At 40.9% G+C, this 22,545-nt stretch overlaps 1 protein-coding gene across 6 annotated transcripts in view; it reads right to left on the bottom strand.

The window, feature by feature from the left end:
- Positions 1-2,656: 2,656 nt before the first annotated feature.
- LMO7 (LIM domain 7) overlaps positions 2,657-22,545 on the bottom strand; it is a 251,676-nt gene continuing 231,787 nt past the window's right edge. For 4 of the 6 annotated variants that reach the window (XM_073580396.1, XM_073580401.1, XM_073580399.1 and 1 more), the window contains 9 exons: positions 21,140-21,226; positions 16,092-16,555; positions 15,171-15,227; positions 11,727-11,779; positions 10,860-11,052; positions 10,216-10,494; positions 8,174-8,282; positions 6,380-6,482; positions 2,657-3,368 (listed from right to left, as the gene is read on the bottom strand). In XM_073580396.1, the coding sequence (XP_073436497.1) occupies positions 3,346-3,368; positions 6,380-6,482; positions 8,174-8,282; positions 10,216-10,494; positions 10,860-11,052; positions 11,727-11,779; positions 15,171-15,227; positions 16,092-16,555; positions 21,140-21,226 (1,368 nt within the window). In that variant the 3' untranslated portion in view covers positions 2,657-3,345. The remainder of the gene's footprint in view (positions 3,369-6,379; positions 6,483-8,173; positions 8,283-10,215; positions 10,495-10,859; positions 11,053-11,726; positions 11,780-15,170; positions 15,228-16,091; positions 16,556-21,139; positions 21,227-22,545) is intronic. The other 2 variants (XM_073580397.1, XM_073580400.1) reach the window with 2 other exon arrangements.

Below are 22,545 nucleotides of genomic sequence, written 5' to 3'. Positions count from 1 at the left end.
AAGTTCACTTACCATCCTGTCAGAAGGAAGGGTATTGGATTTGGAGGAGAAACCATTTCCAAAGATAGAATCTCTCTTGTGCTGGAGGCCATGCTGGAACCCGTGCTGTGCTGGGAGCCAGAGTGGCCGCTGCTACTGCGTTTATGGTGATGACAAGGGTCCCCCCTTCTGTCCGTTTTTTCTACGCTGTGGTCGCTGCCCATGATGAGGGGACTGGCCTTGCAAAGACTGCCCCTCTGAATGCCCCTGGTCACTCATGCTGTAAGAATGCCGGGCTGTTTGCCACGCTGTTTTCGATCCTCTTCCGGCTTAAATCTCCCCGCCTGGGACCTCCCCCCGCTAAGGGAATGCCGTGCGCCTGGTGACTGGATTACCCAGTCACGCAAAGTAGCACCTCGTCCCCGCGCATGCGCTTAACTGGATTCCCAGTAATGCCTTGCGGCGCGTCCCTGTGTGTCATAAGGGCACACCGCCCCGCGTGTGCGTACTGGAGTCCCGGCACGGCCATGGAGAGGTCCCAGACACGCTCCGGGAGAGGCGGCCTCCATCGCTTTCTTCCACCGCCTCTCCCTGCGCACCCTGAAGGTCCGCTGACCCCAGCGGTGGCACCTCAGGCAACTGCCCCAGCCAAGGCAGGGAACCCCTGCTGTCTGGATCGGACTGGTCAGGCCCGGCAACCCATGACTATCCTCAGGTATGTATGACGTCACGTCAGGGACAGGAAACCAACTGATGCGGGAGAGGTACCGCCATTTATCTGTAGGTTTCCTGTCCCTGATGGACGGATCCCCTCTCCCTATGATGCCGTCATGGGTGAAGGATAAAAATGAGTGCAATGAGAGCCAGCACATTAAAAGAGGTCTCACAGTTGCAGGTTGTTTTAAAAAGAAAACCTTGCTTTATTTACCCTCTGTTGGTCTAGTGCTGAGTCTTTGCTGCTGTTCCTAGTGACTATCATTGTCTGCATTGCTGACATGTTAACTGCGCTGCAGTCAATCAGCAATCTTAGCGCCTCATACAGTCATTCCAGGCAGTCACGGAGCTCAATTACTAGCTGCAATAATCCCTGAAAGCAGAGATTCCATGCTGGACCCAAGCAAGGAGAGGAAAGTTTAGTTTGTTTTTTTAACTAAACTGCAGCTGGGGAAAGGGGTTTCTGAAACTGTAATACCCCTTTAATGTGGGGCGCCCAGACAAGCAAGTCGGGCTGAACCCTTTATATATCAGATACTCTCTGAAGTCATTTCTAATGCAAAAGAAACCAACAGTTATTGTAATGTTTGACAATTATACATTACAGAAGGCATAAAAATGAATATATAATAAACCAGTGATTTATAGATTGTGTAGTGTACAGATGTGATTTCACAACACCTGGTTATACATAATCATTTATTACAATATTATTAGGAGCATGTGCTCTTTGTGGCACCTGCTTTTACTTACATGTACCAATTCAATGCATATTACATAATCATTTCCTTTTTAACAGCTAATCAAAAAGGGAGATGCTGACACTGTATAATACATCTACTACATAAAGACTGATAAAGGAATATAACCTAAGTATGAAAAGCGAAAAAACATACTGAGAACTGAACAGATGAACGTTATTTGTAAACTAGCATCACCTATAAAAAAAAACCTCACTAATGTACACCATATCTCAAAGGGTAAAACAGGATATTATCTTAACATGAGCCCTTGTATATAATGCCATAGTTTGGACTATGATGGGATAAGTATGCTAAGAGACGAGCCTTGGAACATAATTGTATAAAACAGGTGCGCAGTAAAGCGTGAGCGTCTGCCCTACTCACTGTCAAAGTGTTAGTGCTTTTAACGTCTGGTGCCAGGAAAATTAAACAGGATAATTCTTGGAACAGAATGCATCAGACATACAGTATATCCATACGACTGTATGCAGGGTGTGATTATATGTTAATGGCCGCAGAATTCAGAGACGCAGGCTTAAAGAACACTAAATTATGGCCATAATTAAGTGTTTTGCATTACAGCACAGTTTGGCTAAAAAGCAGCATAGGAAAAACTGGTGAATCCAGCCTCGAAGTCCAGTTGCGTAGGGTGAAATTGTCCCCAAACTTCCTCTAAAATTTGTATTTGCCTAATAGCTCCCATGTTAAAGGGAATCTGTCCAGTGATTCATGTTGCTCAAACTGCAGGTAGCCTTAATCAGAGCCTGCTTCAACTATTGCAACTGAAGCGTTTAAGAGAAAACATACTTTGAAGATCCAGCTGGGGATCATAGGTGAACACGAGACTAGTCCGCATCTTCCCTGTGCTGCAGCAGCTATCTTCCTACATCCATGCGAGGGAGCGACCAGTCAGTCACCTGCAGCAGTGCTGGGAAGAGCCAGTTGGGGGCAGAACTGGACTAGTCTGTTCTTCGTCTATGGTCCCCAGTCGAATTCTCAAAGTTTCTTCTCTGGTATTTCACAGAATATCATCCCTGGCTGCAGTCATACAGCAATTCATGCTGCCTGTAGTTTGGGCAATATGAATCTGGTGACATTTTCCTCAAGTATCTGAAAAACAGGAAATGGAGAAAGCACATGAACTATTTTTTGTTAAATAGAAAGAATGTCGAACCCCATCCTTTTGGTTCATGGATAAAAGAGAAAAGAAGAAAACAAAATTTCTGATTTAAATGCAGCCACAATTTTATTTACAAAAGTAAATCAGAAAATATTTTAGTTACAGAAAACTCGGTCAGAAAATAAACGTTTTCTTAACAAATAATTGCAGAAAGAAAATAAAGTTAGAGAAAATTTGTGTCACATCAAAATTCGTGCATAGACTTTGATATTTAGAAAACTGGTATCAGAAACAATCCTGCACCTCCCCACAAAGCAGTGATACCTTATATTGTGCTACATGTCTATATAAATATAGAACCATACATTCACATGCATTTCAATGTAATCTCACTTTGCTATAGAGTAAATAATCAGAACGATGAAGGCAACAGAAGTCTTAATTCAAAAATCTGTTAAACTTTCTATTGAAAATACCCTCTAGAAAGACAGATGAAAAAAGGGCTCAAAAATATTTTGAAATTTAATAAAAGCGGCCTTTTTACATACTGAATTCAGAACACTGAAAGTACAACATGCCCCTTAGATTTGATTATCCTCTCATAAATATACCACAAAGAAATCTGGTTAATGAGGTAATACAATAGAAGGCAACTGCAATGTCATTCCTTATATATAACATATATAAGCTGTAGAGAGCACACATCCAGCTTGTGCTTATAGATTTACATCCTTGTTGGATTAATCCTCCTCTGCTATTTCTAGAAGCGGTTCTGTGATGATGAGGCCTTCACATGGAGGTGGGGTGTCCGGCTAGGAAGGAAAGGGAAAGCTAGTTAATAAACAGTGCTAAGCTAGTGACAAATACTTTCCGTGTTACATAATAATGTGACTGTTAATAACTTCTGCCTCTTTGACATTATACTACCTAGCACAGAGAATAATGATGTGTCCCTCTCTCGAGCCTGTTTGCTATGGGATGGTGCACTACTGATTTTGGACAGAACTGTAAGTTCTCTGATGTAATTGTAATAAACAGATGCAGAACAGTGTCTGCAAGCTCTATAACTTGCAAGCACTGCCCTCCTCAGCTACAGACTACCCACCACTAATAGACTGAAGAAGTGGCCGGTAGTCTACGCGTTTAGCAATAAAATGTAAATTAGACATTCATGAGAATGGAGTGGATTTTTCATAAGATAATTTACTTGTTTTTCCAAGCACTTTGCAATTGCATCCATTTCAGTTTATGAGAAAACCCTTAGATAAGGAATTGTGTGCTATAATTTATATACCGTATATACTCGAGTATAAGCCGACCCGAGTATAAGCAGAGGCCCCTAATTTTGCCACGGAAACCTGGGTAAGCTTATTGACTCTAGTATAAGCTGGGTGTACATTGTCCCCTCATCCCTGTCTTGCTCTGTGTGGCTCTCCCCCTTCCCAGTATGCATGGCTCAGCTCCCCCATCCCATCCTTATATGCATGGCTCAGCTCACGGTCCTCCCCCGTCCTCCTCCATGCTCCCCCATCATGCTCCGTGCTCCCCCCGTCCATACTCTCACTGCTGTGCCATCGCTGAACGTCCCTGCATCCTCCGTTGTCCTGGTGCGGCAGCTTCTTCCTGTGTGAGCGGTCACGTGGTACACCGCTCATTAAGGTCATGAATATGAGCACCATGCCTATGAGAGTTGAGTTGGGTCCATATTCATGACCTTAATGAGCGGTACCATATGATCGCTCAACACAGGAAGAAGCTGCCAGTCCTGGGACACTGAAGGATGGAGGCGCTGGCACAGGAGGGTGAGTATGACGTCCCAGCTACCGGCTCCTGCCGCCGTTCCCCCTCCCCCGCTGGTTTCTGCACAATGACTCGTGTATAAGCCAAGGGGGCATTTTCAGCACAAAAAAATGTGCTGAAAATCTCGGTTTATACACTAGTATATACGGTAATCCTCTTTGGCTGTTCCTATGGGTGTTCAGAAGAGCTCAGCAGCTATTCCAGTTCCCACAGGGGTTGTCTTCAGCACTACTAGCCTTCTCCATGCCATGGATTTATGGTCGATTTACATACTGCCTGCAAGCCAACGTCAAGGCTCCTCATGATACTGCAGGTCCCTAACACTAATATCAAAACAGCTAACATAGAAAAAATTCAAAAAAACTCACACAACAAGATATAGCCTTACCAAAAACCCTGTCTGATGACAAATGCACATATAGCAGGATGCAGCTGGCCTCCACTATCAGAGGCAAGGAGCAGCTCAGGTGCAAACTATTGATAAAAACAGCCACTCCACACCTTACAAACCATGGTGGGGTTGGCTGCATAGTAGGAAAAATGCACATAGATAAGGCTTGCATAGGACGTCAGTCACACATATATAAGTGTGATGCAAAGTGTCTGGCTTGCAACCTATTAATGACGCCCATAGTATTATCAGGCCAATACCTCTTTTAATGTACTCATTGTATGCATTAATTTTTTGCACTTATATCATTTTTTGCAGGATGCAGTCGGGCCTCTTTCTGTTGGCTTGGTCTATTGGGGCGTCTGTCACTGTGTATTGCATATTTTAGTGCTGTAGCAGCCCGCCTAATAATACTATGGGCGTCATTAATAGGCTGCAAGCCAGACACTTTGCATCACACATATATGAGTGACTACCTTCCTATGCAAGCCTTATCTATGTGCATTTTTCCTACTAGGCAGCCAACCCCACCATGGTTTGTTAGGTGTGGAGTGGCTGTTTTTATCAGTAGTTTGCACCTGAGCTGCCCCTTGCCTCTATTAGTGGAGGCCAGCTGCATCCTGCTATATGTGCATTTGTCATCAGACAGGGTTTTTGGTAAGGCCATATCTTGTTGTGTGAGTTTTTTTGAATTTTTTCTATGTTAGCGATTTACATACTGCCAAGCAAGACTTGTGTCAACTAGTAGTGGATAGAAGTTCTTATTCAGATTTTCTAGGCAATAGAAAATACTGAACATTCTTATCAAATTCAAGGTATATGACAACTCAAGTCTTCTTTTGTACAGTGTCATCCCTGTTATTTTTCCTGAAAGAGTGTAAGTTGAAACTGGTTGTTACCATTCGATTTATGAAATGAGAAGTCAACGCCGTCTGACATGGTCCAACAATTGTCGTTTAAAATTCAAGTATTTCTTAAGTGATGTCATGAAAGCTGGCACTCTAAACGAGTCTACCCATCAGAGGCATTTTGGCTGGGGCTACAAGGTGACTTTTTGGCGGCCATCATACTGGTCGTATAGCTAAAGATCGCTGTAAGCCACTGCTACACTGCAGAATAGTGCAAGTAAATGGTGTCATAGGGCACCCCCTGCAAAGTAGTGCTACAAGTGAGTCGCAAAAAGTCGTAATGCTTCTCTATCCACTTGAAATAAACTGCAATGAACAGCGGTATACAGTGATTATTCACCTCACTGCCACCTATCACCAGAAAGAGTAAACAAATGTTGTAGCAACAAGCCATTAATGAATGGAGTGCAGTGACTGTGCATGTGTGAGGCTGTCCATTCATTTCTATGTGAATATACCATAGCATTCTGTGTACATGATAAAAACTACTCCAGGCTCTAAAAGTCAATAACTAGAGATAAAAAGAATATGGCTAAATAGAATAAAGTAAGATATATAGCACAATAATCAAGGTCTGTCACCATTTATGAAGCCCTCAGATAGGGAAGCATAAATCTAGTGAGAGATTCCCCTTAATAAAACCGTGAGCTACACATGTCGAACATGGGATAAAACTACCAGGCAGAGATGAAAATCAATACAAATTTGTGTAATGCAAACTGACATTTAAATTTAATGTAGCAGCTGTTGCAGTACAACTCGTTGTTCCGGATTCTAACTTCTGCTCCAGACTGGGTACCTCCGAGGTCTGTTTCACAGGCGACACACTAGTGAAGAAAAATAAATGCAGAAAAATAAGTGACTTACAGCACAAAACATTGCTAGGCCTCTGGACGGTAAACCAACTTACAGGATACATCTAGCAAAGCCTGAAAAGACTGAATAAAAGCAGCAAAGCAACCCAAATCATTAGTAGATAAGGCAGCAGCCAGGCACAGCGATCAGCTTCGGTTGTGATTTTATGCAGAGGTGATGAATGTTAGGTAGGGAACAGTATCCAGCACGACGCACCGGCAGATTGGCACTAGGTAAACTGATGTGGTACAGAAATATTCCATGAAATCAAACACTGATAAATGTTGTAAATCCAGAGAATAAAATTATGTTAACAAGAAGCTGCACTCGTATTACTGGCATGATTAGAATAAACTGAGAAGAGGAAGAAATGTCCTTATGTCATCCAGCTGCACACTGAGATTTGCATTTAATCAGACTAGAATTCATTTCTGGCTTTGTCTGTGCCAAGTGTAAAACATTGGAGACTGTGTCTTCGTGACAGCATGGAAACATGATTTTTATACGTCAGAGTGAAGCTTTGCTTCAGGGCAGCTTCAATTCACAAGGGATAGGAACAGAGCTATATTTGCATCACATTCATCTCCAACAAATGATGGTGTCTGACTGATGACTGTGACATGTTGTCTGGGGAGGTGTTTTGCCTTCTGAAGGGAACAGAAGTTTCTATAGTTCTCATACAAAAACATAGGTATCTATATATACTTCAATCACTGTTTTCCTGATATGGGATTTGGATTTTTACTTCCACCTCTGGATTTCTACAAAAACTATTACAAATGAGATGGTGACAGAACTGTGTCATGGACCAGAAAAGAAAACTTGCCCAAAGTGCTCTCAGGACAACACGAGCGACAAAGTCAGCTAACCACCAAGGAATTCACTTGGTGAAAATATCTAATCATCATGGAGCAACGACAGCACTCTCCATACATATGATAAAACAGCCTGTAACAGGAAGTTTTTCTACTTTTTCATCTCCCTGGTGACTGCATCTTTGTTCCCCGATGGTTAGAACTAGGTCACAAAGTCCTTTCTACTAAGCGGTAGAAGCCACATGTTCTGGTAGCTGCATGTGGATGAAATGTGCCGACAAGCAGTGAACAAGTTTTTCAAATAGCTAAATGATCGCCGGAGATTGGTGATAATCCTGCAATTTGTCCTTAAAAACCTTCCAGCCATTAACATAGTGGTAGTAATAGAAGTGTGGTTTGGTGGCAATAAACTGAAATTATTACCAAAAAAGTAATGCAGCCAAATTAACCAGCAAGAGAATACCGGAATATGGACACACAGCCTAAAAGATAACTGATTGGGCAGTGCGTTACAAGAACGAAAGGTAAAAGTCGATTGGCTGAGGTAAGATGCAGTTCCAGCTTTCATAAACTTCAGATTCGGTGCGTAAATACAAAAACTTGTACAGTATAAAGCTCACAACAACGTTTCTCTTTCTTATGTCCTCTTATTCCAATAAACCTTCAACGGTTCACAACATAACATTTGAATCCAATTTCCCTCTACTTGCTGGAAATTCTTTTACTTATTTACAAGGTTGTTTCATGGAATACTATCTGACACAAAGAAATGATTAATGTTAGTACCCGCAGCCATGGCAGTTCAGTTAGTTATTGGAGGATTAATTCAGATGTCCTCAATGTCTCACCTTAAAACAATGTAAATGAAAACAAAGACCAAGAGATTCGATGATCATGGCGGCTCCTTTGCCCAAACTTTTATTACAGTAAGAGCACAATTTCTTCCCGCTCACTGACCTAGATACAGAATAAGAAAATAACTGAGCCCTTGTCTGAAGGCTGACGGATGCTCTGGAATGCAGAAATTCATCAATGGGTAAATAAAACCACGCTTCCTTTACAGACCAGACATGAAGGCAGCGCACGGTATTAGGAACTTCATGACTGAAGAGTTGTTCAGTTGGTAAGTGAAACCAGGCAAAACAAAATGTAATTATACAATAAGGAGTCATTAGCTAAATTATATTAAAGAAAAAAAAAATTCAAACATATGGAAGGTATATTCAGGCAACAGACAGGCAGTCGGGTATTACTACAAAGTAAAACAAATGATCCGTACTATAAGCTGGTATAAGTGAAAGAACACGTTCACACTGGCCAATTCACAAACAAAACCCAAGAGAAGAAAAAGACAAAGTGAGCATATACTCTACAGCAAGTAAATAAGTTAACAGTAATAGCACATGAAAGTGACAAGAGCATTAACCTATTACCAGTTTTGATCAAAAGAGCATAAAATCCATCCCACCACGACAAGGGGTATCCATCGGGACAATCCTAACCTGTCTCGAGTATTAAAACCTTATGTGTCAAATGACATCAATGTGAATAAAGGCAAAGCAGGACAGAACCAGCCTGAGCCACCCATCCATGGGAAGCTATACAGATGAAATACTTAGCTCAGAGAGGGGGGCCAAGTCCCATGTGTATATAAAGTACTACCGCAAAGCCTAAGAAATGAGCCAGACAATAAGCTGGTATAGGTGCAAAGTGTAAGAGCACATTCACACTATGGTCATTTCACAGACAAAACAAGAGCTGCATTCATATGGAAATCCCACAGCTCCAATTGGGCAACTAACCTACTATGGCAGCAGTAGCTTTTTGGGAAATATTCATTAAGACCAGCGAACCTTACTCTGGACTTCGTAGATTAGGCACATTATACACCGGCATGCTTTTTATTAAGAGGTACCTACTTCATAAAAAATTAGGTGCATTGTGTGCAGTACATGTGTTAAACCGATCAAATCAATGTCAACCATGTGCTAGCATAGATTGCCACTGTAATTTATTCTACTCTCTGGTGTAAATTATAGTACATTTTACAACATTTTTAAAAAGTGGTATGAGTGCCAGTGAAAGTTGTAAACTATGTCATACATACAGAGGGTGCATTAATTGTTTACCCCCAGAAAACAGGCATTGTCAAGTCTCCATCTACAGTATATCTATATACTACGAAAAACCTCAGCTACATGCCAGGTGGTGATACCAAGTAGTGGTCCACCCTAATGAAAGAAGTACACCAACTACAAAAGGAAAATGTGCACAATAGGAGAAAAGGGAGCAGTCAGGTGAATATAGTAAAAAGCCAACATTTTATCAATCAGAACATAATTATAAAAAGACATGAAAATCCGTAACAAGACACAATCCAGGAAAAAGGCAGAGATACCTGGGTCACAATCCCGCTATAACATAATGCACAAGTCCCAAGAGTGTATAAAGTGTCAGTGCAAAAAATGCTTGGCAAGCCAATACCAATAACACAGACCAGTAACACCATAAAAAAATGTGACAAATAGTCAAAGTAACCACAATCCATGGGTAGCGCTTACTAACTGCAGGAAGGAGAGGACCCTGGGCCTTTATACACTCTTGGGACTTGTGCAATATGTAATAGCGGGATTTGTGACCCTGGTATCTCTGCCTTTTTCCTGGATTGTGTCTTGTTACAGATTTTCATGTCTTTTTATAATTATGTACTGTTTAATAAAATATTGGCTTTTTACTATATTCTACCAACTATAGTTCATTGGATCCAGTATTGTGGCATTTAAAATAATCTTAAAGGTTGTTATCTCAAGTTCAGTATATGCAATGCAAAAGTTTATTTTCTGTAAAAAAAAAAAAATCTTTAAAAGTTATTTCAAATCTTTGTGCTTACTTGTTGCGCTGTTGACCAGTCGACTGTGTTGAACTTTGATTCCGAGGCAAACTCGATGATGCCAAAGAGGACTGAGAGAGTGATCCGGAGCCAGAAGAAACCTGTGGAAAGCTGGAAGATGGATGGCGCAGATATGTGCGATTAGAAGTGGACAGCCCCTGGGAGGGTTGCCCAAAGTCTTGACTGGATGATAAAGAATTATAGGATGATGAATGGTTTGCCCAAGATGACTGTCTCCGTGAACTTGAGCCAGAGTCTAGGTTGTCTAGTGATTCCCCTCTGTAAAAGTAAATCACAGTAGATTTATATAGAATAGAAAAATCCTAAAATTTACATGGAAGGAAACAAGCTATTGCCGCCTCTAAACATTGCAACCTTTAAAAAGGAAACACCCCTTGACTGAAGAAGATAATAACAGCCAGCAAGTAATTTGTAAAATGTAGTGCTACAAGCTGGCCATACAGATATAAGACGACCGATCCTTACAGAGCGACTTTCCATTCTGGTTTATAGAGGAGGGACCTCTTCTACAATGTCCATTTACCCTAACAGGGCAAATTGACAAGGTTTGATTTCATCTGTCAGAATGAATATCAACACACCACGAGGAGACATTATTTGAAATTAACCAAGACAAAGTTTACCTTCTCATTAAGTTTGGAAGAGAGGAGGTGTCTTTTGTGACACTAGAGCTCCGCTGCCTGATCCAGCTGTTGTCAGTATTAAGAGGCGCTTTCTTCCTCATGTCCTTGATTACTTGCTGTCTATCTAGTTCTGCAGCACCATCTTTTTGTGATCCACTCACTGACCATGTTGTTTCAAATTCTTGGCTGCCGTCTGCAACAAAAACATAAGGCACTTTGATTAAGATCGCTGTACAGCTCAGAATGAGGCTAACTTTCTAGGGAACATAATTGTGGAATATTTGTTGCTGCGTCACATGTACTATTTCTTCTTATTCCAAATCTGAGTAATGGGCTCCTAAACAGTCTAGAAATGTAGCAGTGCCTTCTAGGGTACATTTCTGAGAAGGCAATACAGGGTATATAAGAAAGAAGCACCCCGGCAATATTCAAGCCTCTGGAGAACAAACGGGCAACAGTATATATCCCTTGAACAAAATCCTTATTAGATATGGATAAGCGGAGAAGCCAAGCACTTGCCCACCTTGGCTCGGATAATCCCTCATCTGAGAGAACTTTTGTTTTTCCATTTCTGATGGGAGTATTTTTTGCTGAGGATTCACAGTATGTGTCTTGTTTTGTTGTTCTTCAAATACCCAGTCAGCAAAACCATACATCGCCATCCCTTGTTCTCCTATATATAATGATATGTGACTCACTGGTATTTTACACTATACACTATACCACAAATAACAAAGAATAACATAATAGCACTATATGAAAAATAAAACGAAAAAAATATTTTTACATGAGATCGGTAAACACATCTTGTCAATGTTGTAAGTGTTAATATAACAGGATTCTAAAGCTATATAAGACAATGCTTACCGCTTTTTTGAGCCGGAAAGCCTGATGAATCAGAAGTATCCCTGAATTTGCTGCTAAGAAAAAATATTCAATGAGACAATGGCAAAATCACACTTGATGAAATTATTCTAATGTTGCACGAAGCCTACGAATGCGCATAATAGAAAAAAATGCATTATTTTATGCATCTTTGAAGAAAAACCCAGACTGTTTCACAGCTAGTATTATATAAGCTGTGGAAATGATCGTAAATTTATAACCAGATATGACCTTTACACTATTAGGGGTCCTGACATCACAGGTTGTAGTCCCAGCATGGCAAAAGGACATATTAAAAGATAGCTCCTTATACTGCATTTTTAATGTGCACTTTATTTCCCTCTAATATGTCTCTTTAAAAGGTCCTTTTTACAGTCGTGTTAGAAGGAAATGGGTGCACATTAAAAATAAGGAAAACATTGTTTAATGATCTTCTATACATTGAGGGCCCTTTCACACGGTGTTCTTTCCAATATTCAGTGGCCTGAAGGCCACTTTCCAACATTCAGGGGAGCTTGAGTTCATGCTAGACAGGAATTTACAGGAACTGGAGGCTTTTTGCCAAGAAGAGTGGGCACCTTTACCTTCTGAGAAAATACAGAACCTCATCCACAACTACAACAAAAGACTTCAAGCTGTCATTGATGTCAGAGGGGGCAAAACAGAGTTTTGAGAAATGGGGTATTTGAACTTTTGATCAGGGTCATATGGATGTTTTGGGTTGTCATTGTGATTTCACAAGAGAAAACACAGTAGTTTGACAATAAATAGCTTCACCCAACCACTAACCATGAGTGGAGAAAGTTTTGGTGCTATCATTCATATTCTCTGAAAAAAGGCTAAGAAAGCAAAAATTCTGCCAGGTTATGTAAACTTTTGAGCACAACTGTATGACGTATATGTCTAGGTGTCTGCTTCCAAAAGGTGTACACAGTAAAAGATGCACGACAGAGCACAAGGTTACGCAGTCTGCACTATTATAGTCAATGGCCCCCGACGGCGCTTACACCTGACTCTCATTTTGCAGGGAGTTCAGATGTAACCTCCGGCAGAGCCAATGAATGTGGGGAAAAACCGCAGTGTGAAAGGGCCCTACCAGCTAGCCATGGGTGTTACGTACTAGTAAAAAGCGAACGTGCTTGAATAAGATGTTATAACACTATCTTCGGAGTGTTCGACTAACATGTTTGAGTCCTCGTGACTGTTTCACAGCTGTAACACACGCAGGGATTGCCTATTTGTTAGTCAATCGCTGCATGTGTTGCGGCTGTCGAACAGCTGCAGACATGTGGGGACTCGAACATATTCGAGCACACTAAAGTCACTCGGTTAGCGCCCGAATATGCTCGGATTACCCCTTATCCAAGCACGTTCGCTCATCACTATTAAGTACACAAATATAAGTATTTGCTACTTCACTTGTAAGTATAGTTACTAGCTTGATATGAATACATTTACTGATGGCATAAAAAAAAAAAAAAAACAGTACAGTTTTCTCCATGGGAACATGCGGCGCTTTCCTGTTCATGGCCACTAACATAGGCATGTAGGCACACTAGTCCATCAGCAGCTTCCATTGAAAGGCATTGCACATGTACAGTTGTGGCCAAAAGTATTGACACCCCTGCAATTCTGTCAGATAATACTCAGTTTCTTCCTGAAAATGATTGCAAACACAATCTTTGGTATTATTATCTTCATTTAATTTGTCTTAAATGAAAAAACACAAAAAGAATTGTCCTAAAGCCAAATTGGATATAATTCCACACCAAACATAAAAAAGAGGGTGGACAAAAGTATTGGCACTGTTCGAAAAATCATGTGATGCTTCTCTAATTTGTGTAATTAACAGCACCTGTAACTTACCTGTGGCACCTAACAGGTGTTGGCAATAACTAAATCACACTTGCAGCCAGTTGACATGGATTAAGGTTGACTCAACCTCTGTCCTGTGTCCTTGTTTGTACCACATTGAGCATGGAGAAAAGAAAGAAGACCAAAGAACTGTCTGAGGTCTTGAGAAACCAAATTGTGAGGAAGCATGAGCAATCTCAAGGCTACAAGTCCATCTCCAAAGACCTGAATGTTCCTGTGTCTACCGTGCGCAGTGTCATCAAGAAGTTTAAAGCCCATGGCACTGTGGCTAACCTCCCTAGATGTGGACGGAAAAGAAAAATTGACAAGAGATTTCAACGCAAGACTGTGCAGATGTTGGATAAAGAACCTCGACTAACATCCAAACAAGTTCAAGCTGCCCTGCAGTCCGAGGCTACAACAGTGTCAACCCGTACTATCCGTCGGCGTCTGAATGAAAAGGGACTGTATGGTAGGAGACCCAGGAAGATCCCACTTCTTACCCCGAGACATAAAAAAGCCAGGCTGGAGTTTGCCAAAACTTACCTGAAAAAGCCTAAAACGTTTTGGAAGAATGTTCTCTGGTCAGATGAGACAAAAGTAGAGCTTTTTGGGCAAAGGCATCAACATAGAGTTTACAGGAAAAAAAAAAGAGGCATTCAAAGAAAAGAACACGGTCCCTACAGTCAAACATGGCGGAGGTTCCCTGATGTTTTGGGGTTGCTTTGCTGCCTCTGGCACTGGACTGCTTGACTGTGTGCATGGCATTATGAAGTCAGAAGACTACCAACAAATTTTGCAGCATAATGTAGGGCCCAGTGTGAGAAAGCTGTGTCTCCCTCAGAGGTCATGGGTCTTCCAGCAGGACAATGACCCAAAACACACTTCAAAAAGCACTAGAAAATGGTTTGAGAGAAAGCACTGGAGACTTCTAAGGTGGCCAGCAATGAGTCCAGACCTGAATCCCATAGAACACCTGTGGAGAGATCTAAAAATGGCAGTTTGGAGAAGGCACCCTTCAAATATCAGGGACCTGGAGCAGTTTGCCACAGAAGAATGGTCTAAAATTCCAGCAGAGCATTGTAAGAAACTCATTGATGGTTACCGGAAGCGGTTGGTCGCAGTTATTTTGGCTAAAGGTTGTGCAACCAAGTATTAGGCTGAGGGTGCCAATACTTTTGTCTGGCCCATTTTTGGAGTTTTGTGTGAAATGATCAATGTTTTGCTTTTTGCTTCATTCTCTTTTGTGTTTTTTCATTTAAGACAAATTAAATGAAGATAATGCCAAAGAATTTGTTTGCGCAATCATTTTCAGGAAGAAACTGAGTATTATCTGACAGAATTGCAGGGGTGTTAATACTTTTGGCCACAACTGTACTATTTTCCTATGCACTGCTTTGATACTGATGCATCTGTGTTTATATGCCTGTCCTTCAGGGTCAATACTTGGGACAGATGTGCAGTGGACTCCATGAAGGAATCTAGATCTGTTGGTTAATATAATGCAGTTTCCAACACACACAAAAAAAACCCTAGGTGGCCATTTTTTTTGTATCACCTCCTACTACCTACCTATTATATGATGTATAATCAGGATCATCAAACGTCCTTGATAATCTTGAGTAAGAACTGTAAATACAAGCCATAGAAAATATTTTTAAATTAATTTAATGAAGTATATCACAGCACTCTAAACAAAGGTTTACAACTTTTTTGTATGCATGGGGCTATCAAAGTAAGGTTTGCAACCTATTATGTCATAAAAAGAGTTTTCTTGCTGCAGTATTTTACACATTTTGCTACTTTAGAAACATTAGTTTTCAGAGTGAATTTATTTTTGACAAATTCTAAGAGATATTGAATGTCAACATCATCAGTGGGATATAATGCCAAGGCCTAAAACGGAATGTTAGAACAAAAGAGCTTCAGGGCTCTGCTTAGTCAGCGTCACTTAGAGCAGAAAATAAACAAGGCAATCAATGATTACTTCTGGTTTCTTTCTGTAAAAGTCTACAACTTTTCACATGAAAGGTATACTTCAAAAGAAGCATTAATCAAAAATGTATTTATCCATATCAAGTTTTAATAGTCAAATGTTTTAACTGTTAATTTGTGGTGCTATGTTTATACTTTACAATCACAATAATTCTGAAATATATCTGGAATCTTTACTATACGCTGAGATTTCCAGTTTCCAACAGTTTACTTTGCAACTTTGCAGTGTGAACTGGGACAGGTCAGTAATTGCTTTATTACTAAGAGAATGGGGGTTAAATGACAAATAACCACTCTAATAAACTGCCGTATATATTTAAATATATGCATTTCATATAGCGTGTAAGGGAAAACTATAAAATGATTTAGATCAATTACTAAGGTAAAATACAAAGATTAATTATGATGTAAAAAAAATAAAAATTGACACCCCCAAAAAGACAGAAATATTACAAAATGACACCACAAAGACACTTACCATTTGCAAACAATACCAACCTGATGTTTGTTCTTGGAATTCGTTCACTCTGTAATTTTAGCCTTTGCTGTTCCTCCTCCTGTTCTTTTTTCCTCTGCCATTCAACTTCTCTACGTCTCTTTTGTTCCTCCTCATTTTGCCTTCTTTCCTCGTCTTGCCTTTTTCTTTCTAACTCTTGCTGGACTCTGCGCTCTATCTCCTCTGCCCGGTGCTTGAGCTCTGCCTCCTCTGCCCGGCGCCTATGCTCTTCCTCCTCTGCCCAGCGCCTACGCTCTTCCTCCTCTGCCTGTCTACGTTGGGCTTCCAAATATTTCAAGTTTTCTTCTTCCTTTTGTCTTTCACGTTCCTCTTCCAGTCTTTTCTCATTCTCTTGAAAATTGTCATCACTGCTTAGTGAACCTTCAGACCCCTCTTTTCTCAAGTATGAAGACGGGGCATATGAAGTCATGGACCTGCTGATATGGAATTGTAGAATCGCTGGTTCCTATAAAAGTTGAAAGGTATCAATGAGTTGTCTAGTTTAGGATGCCCATTTATAAATACACTAAAAGAAGAAATCGGCAGTCGAAATAGGAGTCCATTAACCCCTTCCCAACCAATGACGCCACATAGGAGTCATGAAAAGCTGTGCCAATCCCACCAGTGATGCCTATGTGGCGTCATGAATTTATTGCCCTCCTGTGGGTCGGGTGACCGGGGTCACAGAAAGGTCACCTGACCCGCACGTACAGGGGGCTTTGTACTTCACCACAGGGGAGGTGGCTTAGCACCCCGTGGCTACGAACGCTTTGATTGGCTGTTGAAAGTGAAACAGCCAATCAGAGCGATAGTAATATTTCACCGATGATATTTGGTGAAATATTACAATCCAGCCATGGCCGATGCTGCAATAGCATGGGGCATGGCTGGAGACCGTGATCCGACCCCCCCCCCCCACGACTGATGGAGGCGATATGCCGCCGCCGTCAGTATTTGCTCCCCCTTCACTTCCCCCCGCAGCCTCCCCCCGGTACCTCCTGAGTTCCGGTACCTCCCGGTGTCCCGCTGTCTTTCCATGGGTGCCGCTATCTTACAAAATGGTGGGCGCGGGCGCAGTGCGCCCGCGAATCTGCCAGCCGGCGGATTCATTCATTTTACACGTACATTTTGATCACTGTGATAAACTATCCCAGTGATCAAAATACAAAAAAAGTAAATAAAGCCCTTTTATCACCCCCATAGGTAGAGAGACATAACAAAATAAAGAAAATATATTTATTTTGTATTTTTCCTTTAGGGTTAGAATTAGGGTTAGGGTTGCAATTAGGGTTCGGGTGAGGGTTGCAATTAGGTTAGAATTAGGGTTAGGGTTGTAATCAGGGTTAGGGTTAGAGTTAGGGTTGGAATTAGGGTTAGAGTTGGAATTAGGGTTAGAATTACGGTTAAGATTAGGGACGTGTTGGGGTTGGGATTAGGGTTAGGCTTGTGGTTAGCGCTATGGTTGGGATTAGGGTTAGGGATGTGTTGGGGTTAGGGTTGGGATTAGGATTAGGGGTGTGTTGGGGTTAGGGTTGAGTTAGAATTGAGAGGGTTTCCACTATTTAGGCACACCGGGGGGTCTACAAACGCAACATGGCGCCACCATTGTTTCCAGCCAATTTTGCGTCCAAAAAGTCAAAACAGTGCTCCCTCCCTTCTGAGCCCCGACATATAGCCAAACAGTGGTTTACCCTAACATATGGGGTATCAGCATACTGAAGAAAAATTGCACAACAACTTTGGGGGTCTAATTTCTCCTGTTACCCTTGGGAAAATAAAAAATTGGGGGCTAAAAAATGATATTTGTGGAAAAAAAATGATTTTTTATTTTCACGGCTCTGCATTATAAACTTCTGTGAAGCACTTGGGGGTTTCAAAGAGCTCACCACACATCTAGATAAACTTCTTAGGGTGTCTAGTTTCCAAAATGGTGTCACTTGTGGGGGGTTTCCACTGTTTAGGCACATCAGGGGTTCTGCAAACGCAACATGGTGTCCGATCTTAATTCCAGCCAATTCTGCGTTGAAAACGTAAAACAGCGCTCATTCCATTCTGAGCTCTACCGTGCACCCAGAGGCTTACCCCCACATATGGGGTATCAGCCTACTCAGGACAAATTGCACAACTTCTGGGGTCCAATTCCTCTTGCTACCCTTGGTTAAATAAAGAATTGGGGGTAAAAAGATAATTTTTGTGAAGAAAATATGATTTTTTATTTTCACTGCTCTGCGTTATAAACTTCTGTGAAGCACTTTGGGGTTCAAAGAGCTCACCACATATCTAGATAAGTTCCTTAGGGAGTCTAGTTTTCAAAATGGTGTCACTTGTGGGGGGTTTCCACTGTTTAGGCACATCAGAGGCTCTGCAAATGTAACATGATGCCAGCAGACCATTCCATCAAGTCTGCATTTCAAAACGTCACTACTTCCCTTCCGAGTCCCGACGTGTGCCCAAACAGTGGTTTCCCCCCCACATATGGGGTACCAGCGTACTCAGGACAAACTGGACAACAATTTTTGGGGTCCAATTTCTCCTGTTACATTTTTAAAAATAAAAAAAATTGTGGGCTAAAATATCATTTTTTGAGGAAAAAAATGATTTTTTATTTTCAAGGCTCTGTTTATAAACTTCTTTGAAGCACTTTGGGGTTCAAAGTGCTAACCACACATCTAGATAAGTTCCTTAGGGGGAATAGTTTCCAAAATGGTGTCACTTGTGGGGGGGTTTTCCACTGTTTAGGCACATCAGGGGTTCTGCAAACGTAACATGGTGTCCGATCTTAATTCCAGCCAATTCTGCTTTGAAAAAGTCAAACAGCGCTCTTTCCCTTCCGAGCTCTACAGTGCACCCAAACAGAGGTTTACCCCCACATATGGGGTATCAGCATATTCAGGACAAATTGAACAACAACTTTTGGGGTCCAATTCCTCTTGCTATCCTTGGTAAAATAAAAAAATGGGGGCAAAAACATCATTTTTGTGAAAAAAAATGATTGTTTATTTTTACGGCTCTACGTTATAAAGTTTTGTGAAGCGTGAAGCACTTGGGGGTTCAAAGTGCTCACCACACATCTAGATAAGTTCCTTGGGGGGTCCAGTTTCCAAAATGGGGTCACTTGTGGGGGAGCTCCAATGTTTAGGCACATCAGGGGCTTTCCATACGCAACATGGTGTCCGCTAGTGATTGAAGCTAATTTTCTATTCAAAAAGTCAAATGGCGCTCCTTCCCTTCCGAGCCCTGCCGTGCGCCCAAACAGTGGTTTATGACCACATATGAGATATCTGTGTACTCAGGAGAAAATGCCCAACAAATTTTAGGATCCATTTTATTCTGTTGCCCATGTGAAAATGAAAAAATCTAGGCCAACAGAACATTTTTGTGAAAAAAACACTACATTTTCATTTTTATGGATCAATTTGTGAAGCACCTGGGGGATCAAAGTGCTCATTATGCATCTAGATAAGTTCCTTAGGGGGTCTAGTGTCCAAAATGGAGTCATTTGTGGGGGAGCTGTAAAGTTTAGGCACACAGGGTCTCTCCAAACACGACATGGTGTCTGCTAATGATTGGAGCCTATTTCCCATTCAAAAAGTCAAATGGCGCTCCTTCCCTTCTGAGCCCTGCCGTGCGCCCAAACAGTGGTTCCCGCCCACATATGGGGTTTCAGCTTACTCAGGACAAATTGGACAACAACTTTTGGGGTCCATTTTCTCCTTTTACCATTGGGAAAATTAAAAAATTGTTGCTAAAAGATCATTTTTGTGACTAAAATGTTCATTTTTTCCTTCCATGTTGCTTCTGCTGCTGTGAAACACCTGAAGGGTTAATAAACTTGTGGTTTTGATCAGCTTGAGGGGTGCAGTTTTTAGAATGGTGTCACTTTTGGGTATTTTCAGCCATGTAGAGCCCTCAAAGTGACTTCAAATGTGAGGTGGTCCCTAAAAAAAATGGTTTTGTAAATTTTGTTGTAAAAATCAGAAATCGCTGGTCAACATTTAACCCTTATAACTTCCTAACAAAAAAAAAAATGTTGTTTCCAAAATTGTGCTGATGTAAAGTAGACATGTGGGAAATGTTATTTAACTATTTTGTGTCACATAACTCTCTGGTTTAACAGAATAAAAATTCAAAATTTGAAAATTGCAAAATTTTTGCCAAATTTCCAATTTTTTCACAAATAAGCACAAAAATTATTGACCTAAATTTACCACTATCATGAAGCCCAATATCTCACGAAAAAACAAACTCAGAATCGCTACGTTCCGTTGAAGTGTTCTAGAGTTATTACCTCATAAAAGGACACTGGTCAGAATTGCAAACAATGGCCTGGTCATTAAGGTCAAAATAGGCTGGATCATGAAGGGGTTAATTCAGTACCTATATCTTTTGGCCAGAACGGAGTTGCTAAATAGGCAAAATATAATGCATAGGTCCACTCTGGTTAAAGATGGTGAAGGGTATTTAAAACGTATGAGTTAGGACATTCTCCAAAAAGTGCAGTACATTATCTGAAGTTTGTGGGGTCTCTTTGTAGACTTTTGATTTTTTGTTATGTAAACATAAAAAAACCGGAATTAAAATCAAATCGAATGGGTCTGCAGATTTTTTCAAATGCTGTTCTAGAATGCAGTTTCCATGGTATGTGTGACTACAGGTTTTTTATCCCTCGTTTGTGTACCATGAAACCAAGACTTAACTTGGCCTACCACTTTGCATTGCCCACCCAAAATTGTGGAAGAAACATGGGTGTGGCCAACTACCCTACCATTCATACAAACCCTCTGGTGTACACAATTGCCCTGCAGCAGTGAGACATCAGGGAAAGGGTTCATCTGCCATAAAAGTTAAAACTCACCATTGACTTGAACTAGCTACTTGTGTCTAACTAGTCACTTGTGTTCCTTGTGTACAAAATGTGATATTCCCCAAGCTTAAAGATGTTAAGACACCATATAGTGCATCAGTTAAAGCCCACATTGCTTTAACAAAAAAAATATCAAAAGTGGAAAGCTAAATAGGAAAAAGAAAGAACATGATGTAAGTGTCAAACCTGATCAAGAGGTCTTCCTTTTTCGGCTTCTTGCTGAGCCCTTTCCCACTCTTCTTTAAGTCTCTCTTGTTCCCGCTTGTATTTTTCCTGCCAATAAATTTTGAGATTTAATATAAACATCTTAGCCGTCCATGCACTTGTACATTCTATCGTTTGAGAATATGTAATCTCTGCATACAACCAGCTATTTACTGTACATGCTGGTTAACAGCAGCATGTAAATGGAACAGGTGCCATTGCTCATGCTTACTGGCTCCAGTCCCATCAGTGACTTGTGACGCAATCAGTGGGTGGAAATAATTGATGGCAGATGGGGGCTGAAGACCTCGCATCGCCACCATCTTGATAAAAGCGGAGCTTGAAAGTAGGCGGATATTTTCATTATATACTGCAATGCTGTGATATTGCAGTATATAATATACGGTAAGCTCCCAAATGATCACATGTTTAAGTCCCCTAATGGAACAATGGAACATTAAAAATGTTACATTTTCAAAAATATAAAAAATATTAAAAAAAAAAAAAAACTAAAATAAGCAAACTTATCCGGTGTCACCGAGTTTATAAAAGTCCAATATATCAAGATATAAAACAAATTAGCTGATCAGTAAAGGCCTAAGTAGAATAAAAATGAAAACGTCCAGACATGTGGTTTTTAGGTCACCACTCCTCCCTGAAACAATGTAATAAAATCCGATCAATTTGTAGTATATAGCACAAAAAGAGGACTAAAAATCCTACAAAAGTTCAAGAATTAATACAGCACAGAGGGACTGAAGCGCTTACCTAGCTATGTATCTCAACTAGTGTACTCCCAGGATGCAGCAAGCCCATGTAATAAAGATGGCAGCAATACAGTTGCAAAATACTGATGAGACAACCACTCATAGCCTACCAACTCATGTAGGGGGTGATTGCCTAGTATACAATTGCGCAAAAGAGGCTTGTATATGGCGTTGGTCACACACAGGTAATGCACAGTGTCTGGCTTACAGCCCATTAGTGACGCCCATACTATTAGATCAGGCGGCTTGCCCAGCACTATCTAGATGTATCCCATGAGAGCAGGCACCCTAGTTTACAAAACCCAAAAAAAAAAAATCCTGGGAGTGCACTAGTTCAGATACCTGGACAGGTAAGCAAAGCAGTCCCTCTGTGCTGTAATATATAGCCCAAAATGCTATCAATAAAACTGTCAGCTTGTCTCGCAAAAAAAACAACCCTGTCCCAGTGCAATCAATGGAAAATCTCAGAAAACGGCAACACCCAATTTTCTTTTATTTTTATTTATAAAATTTCAGATTTTTCTTTCCCTACTTAAATGAAAAAATTCTATACAACTTTGGGTATTGCCATAATAATTATGTCCTATAGACTCAAGAATCATAGTAATTTTTACCACAGAA

The sequence above is a fragment of the Dendrobates tinctorius genome, unplaced genomic scaffold (assembly GCF_039654945.1).
Source record: "Dendrobates tinctorius isolate UK_male_01 unplaced genomic scaffold, ASM3965494v1 ptg000064l, whole genome shotgun sequence".
In the NCBI taxonomy this organism is placed as follows: domain Eukaryota; kingdom Metazoa; phylum Chordata; class Amphibia; order Anura; family Dendrobatidae; genus Dendrobates; species Dendrobates tinctorius.
The sequence above is the reverse complement of the archived record's forward strand: the minus strand, read 5'-3'. Positions and strand labels throughout refer to the sequence as shown.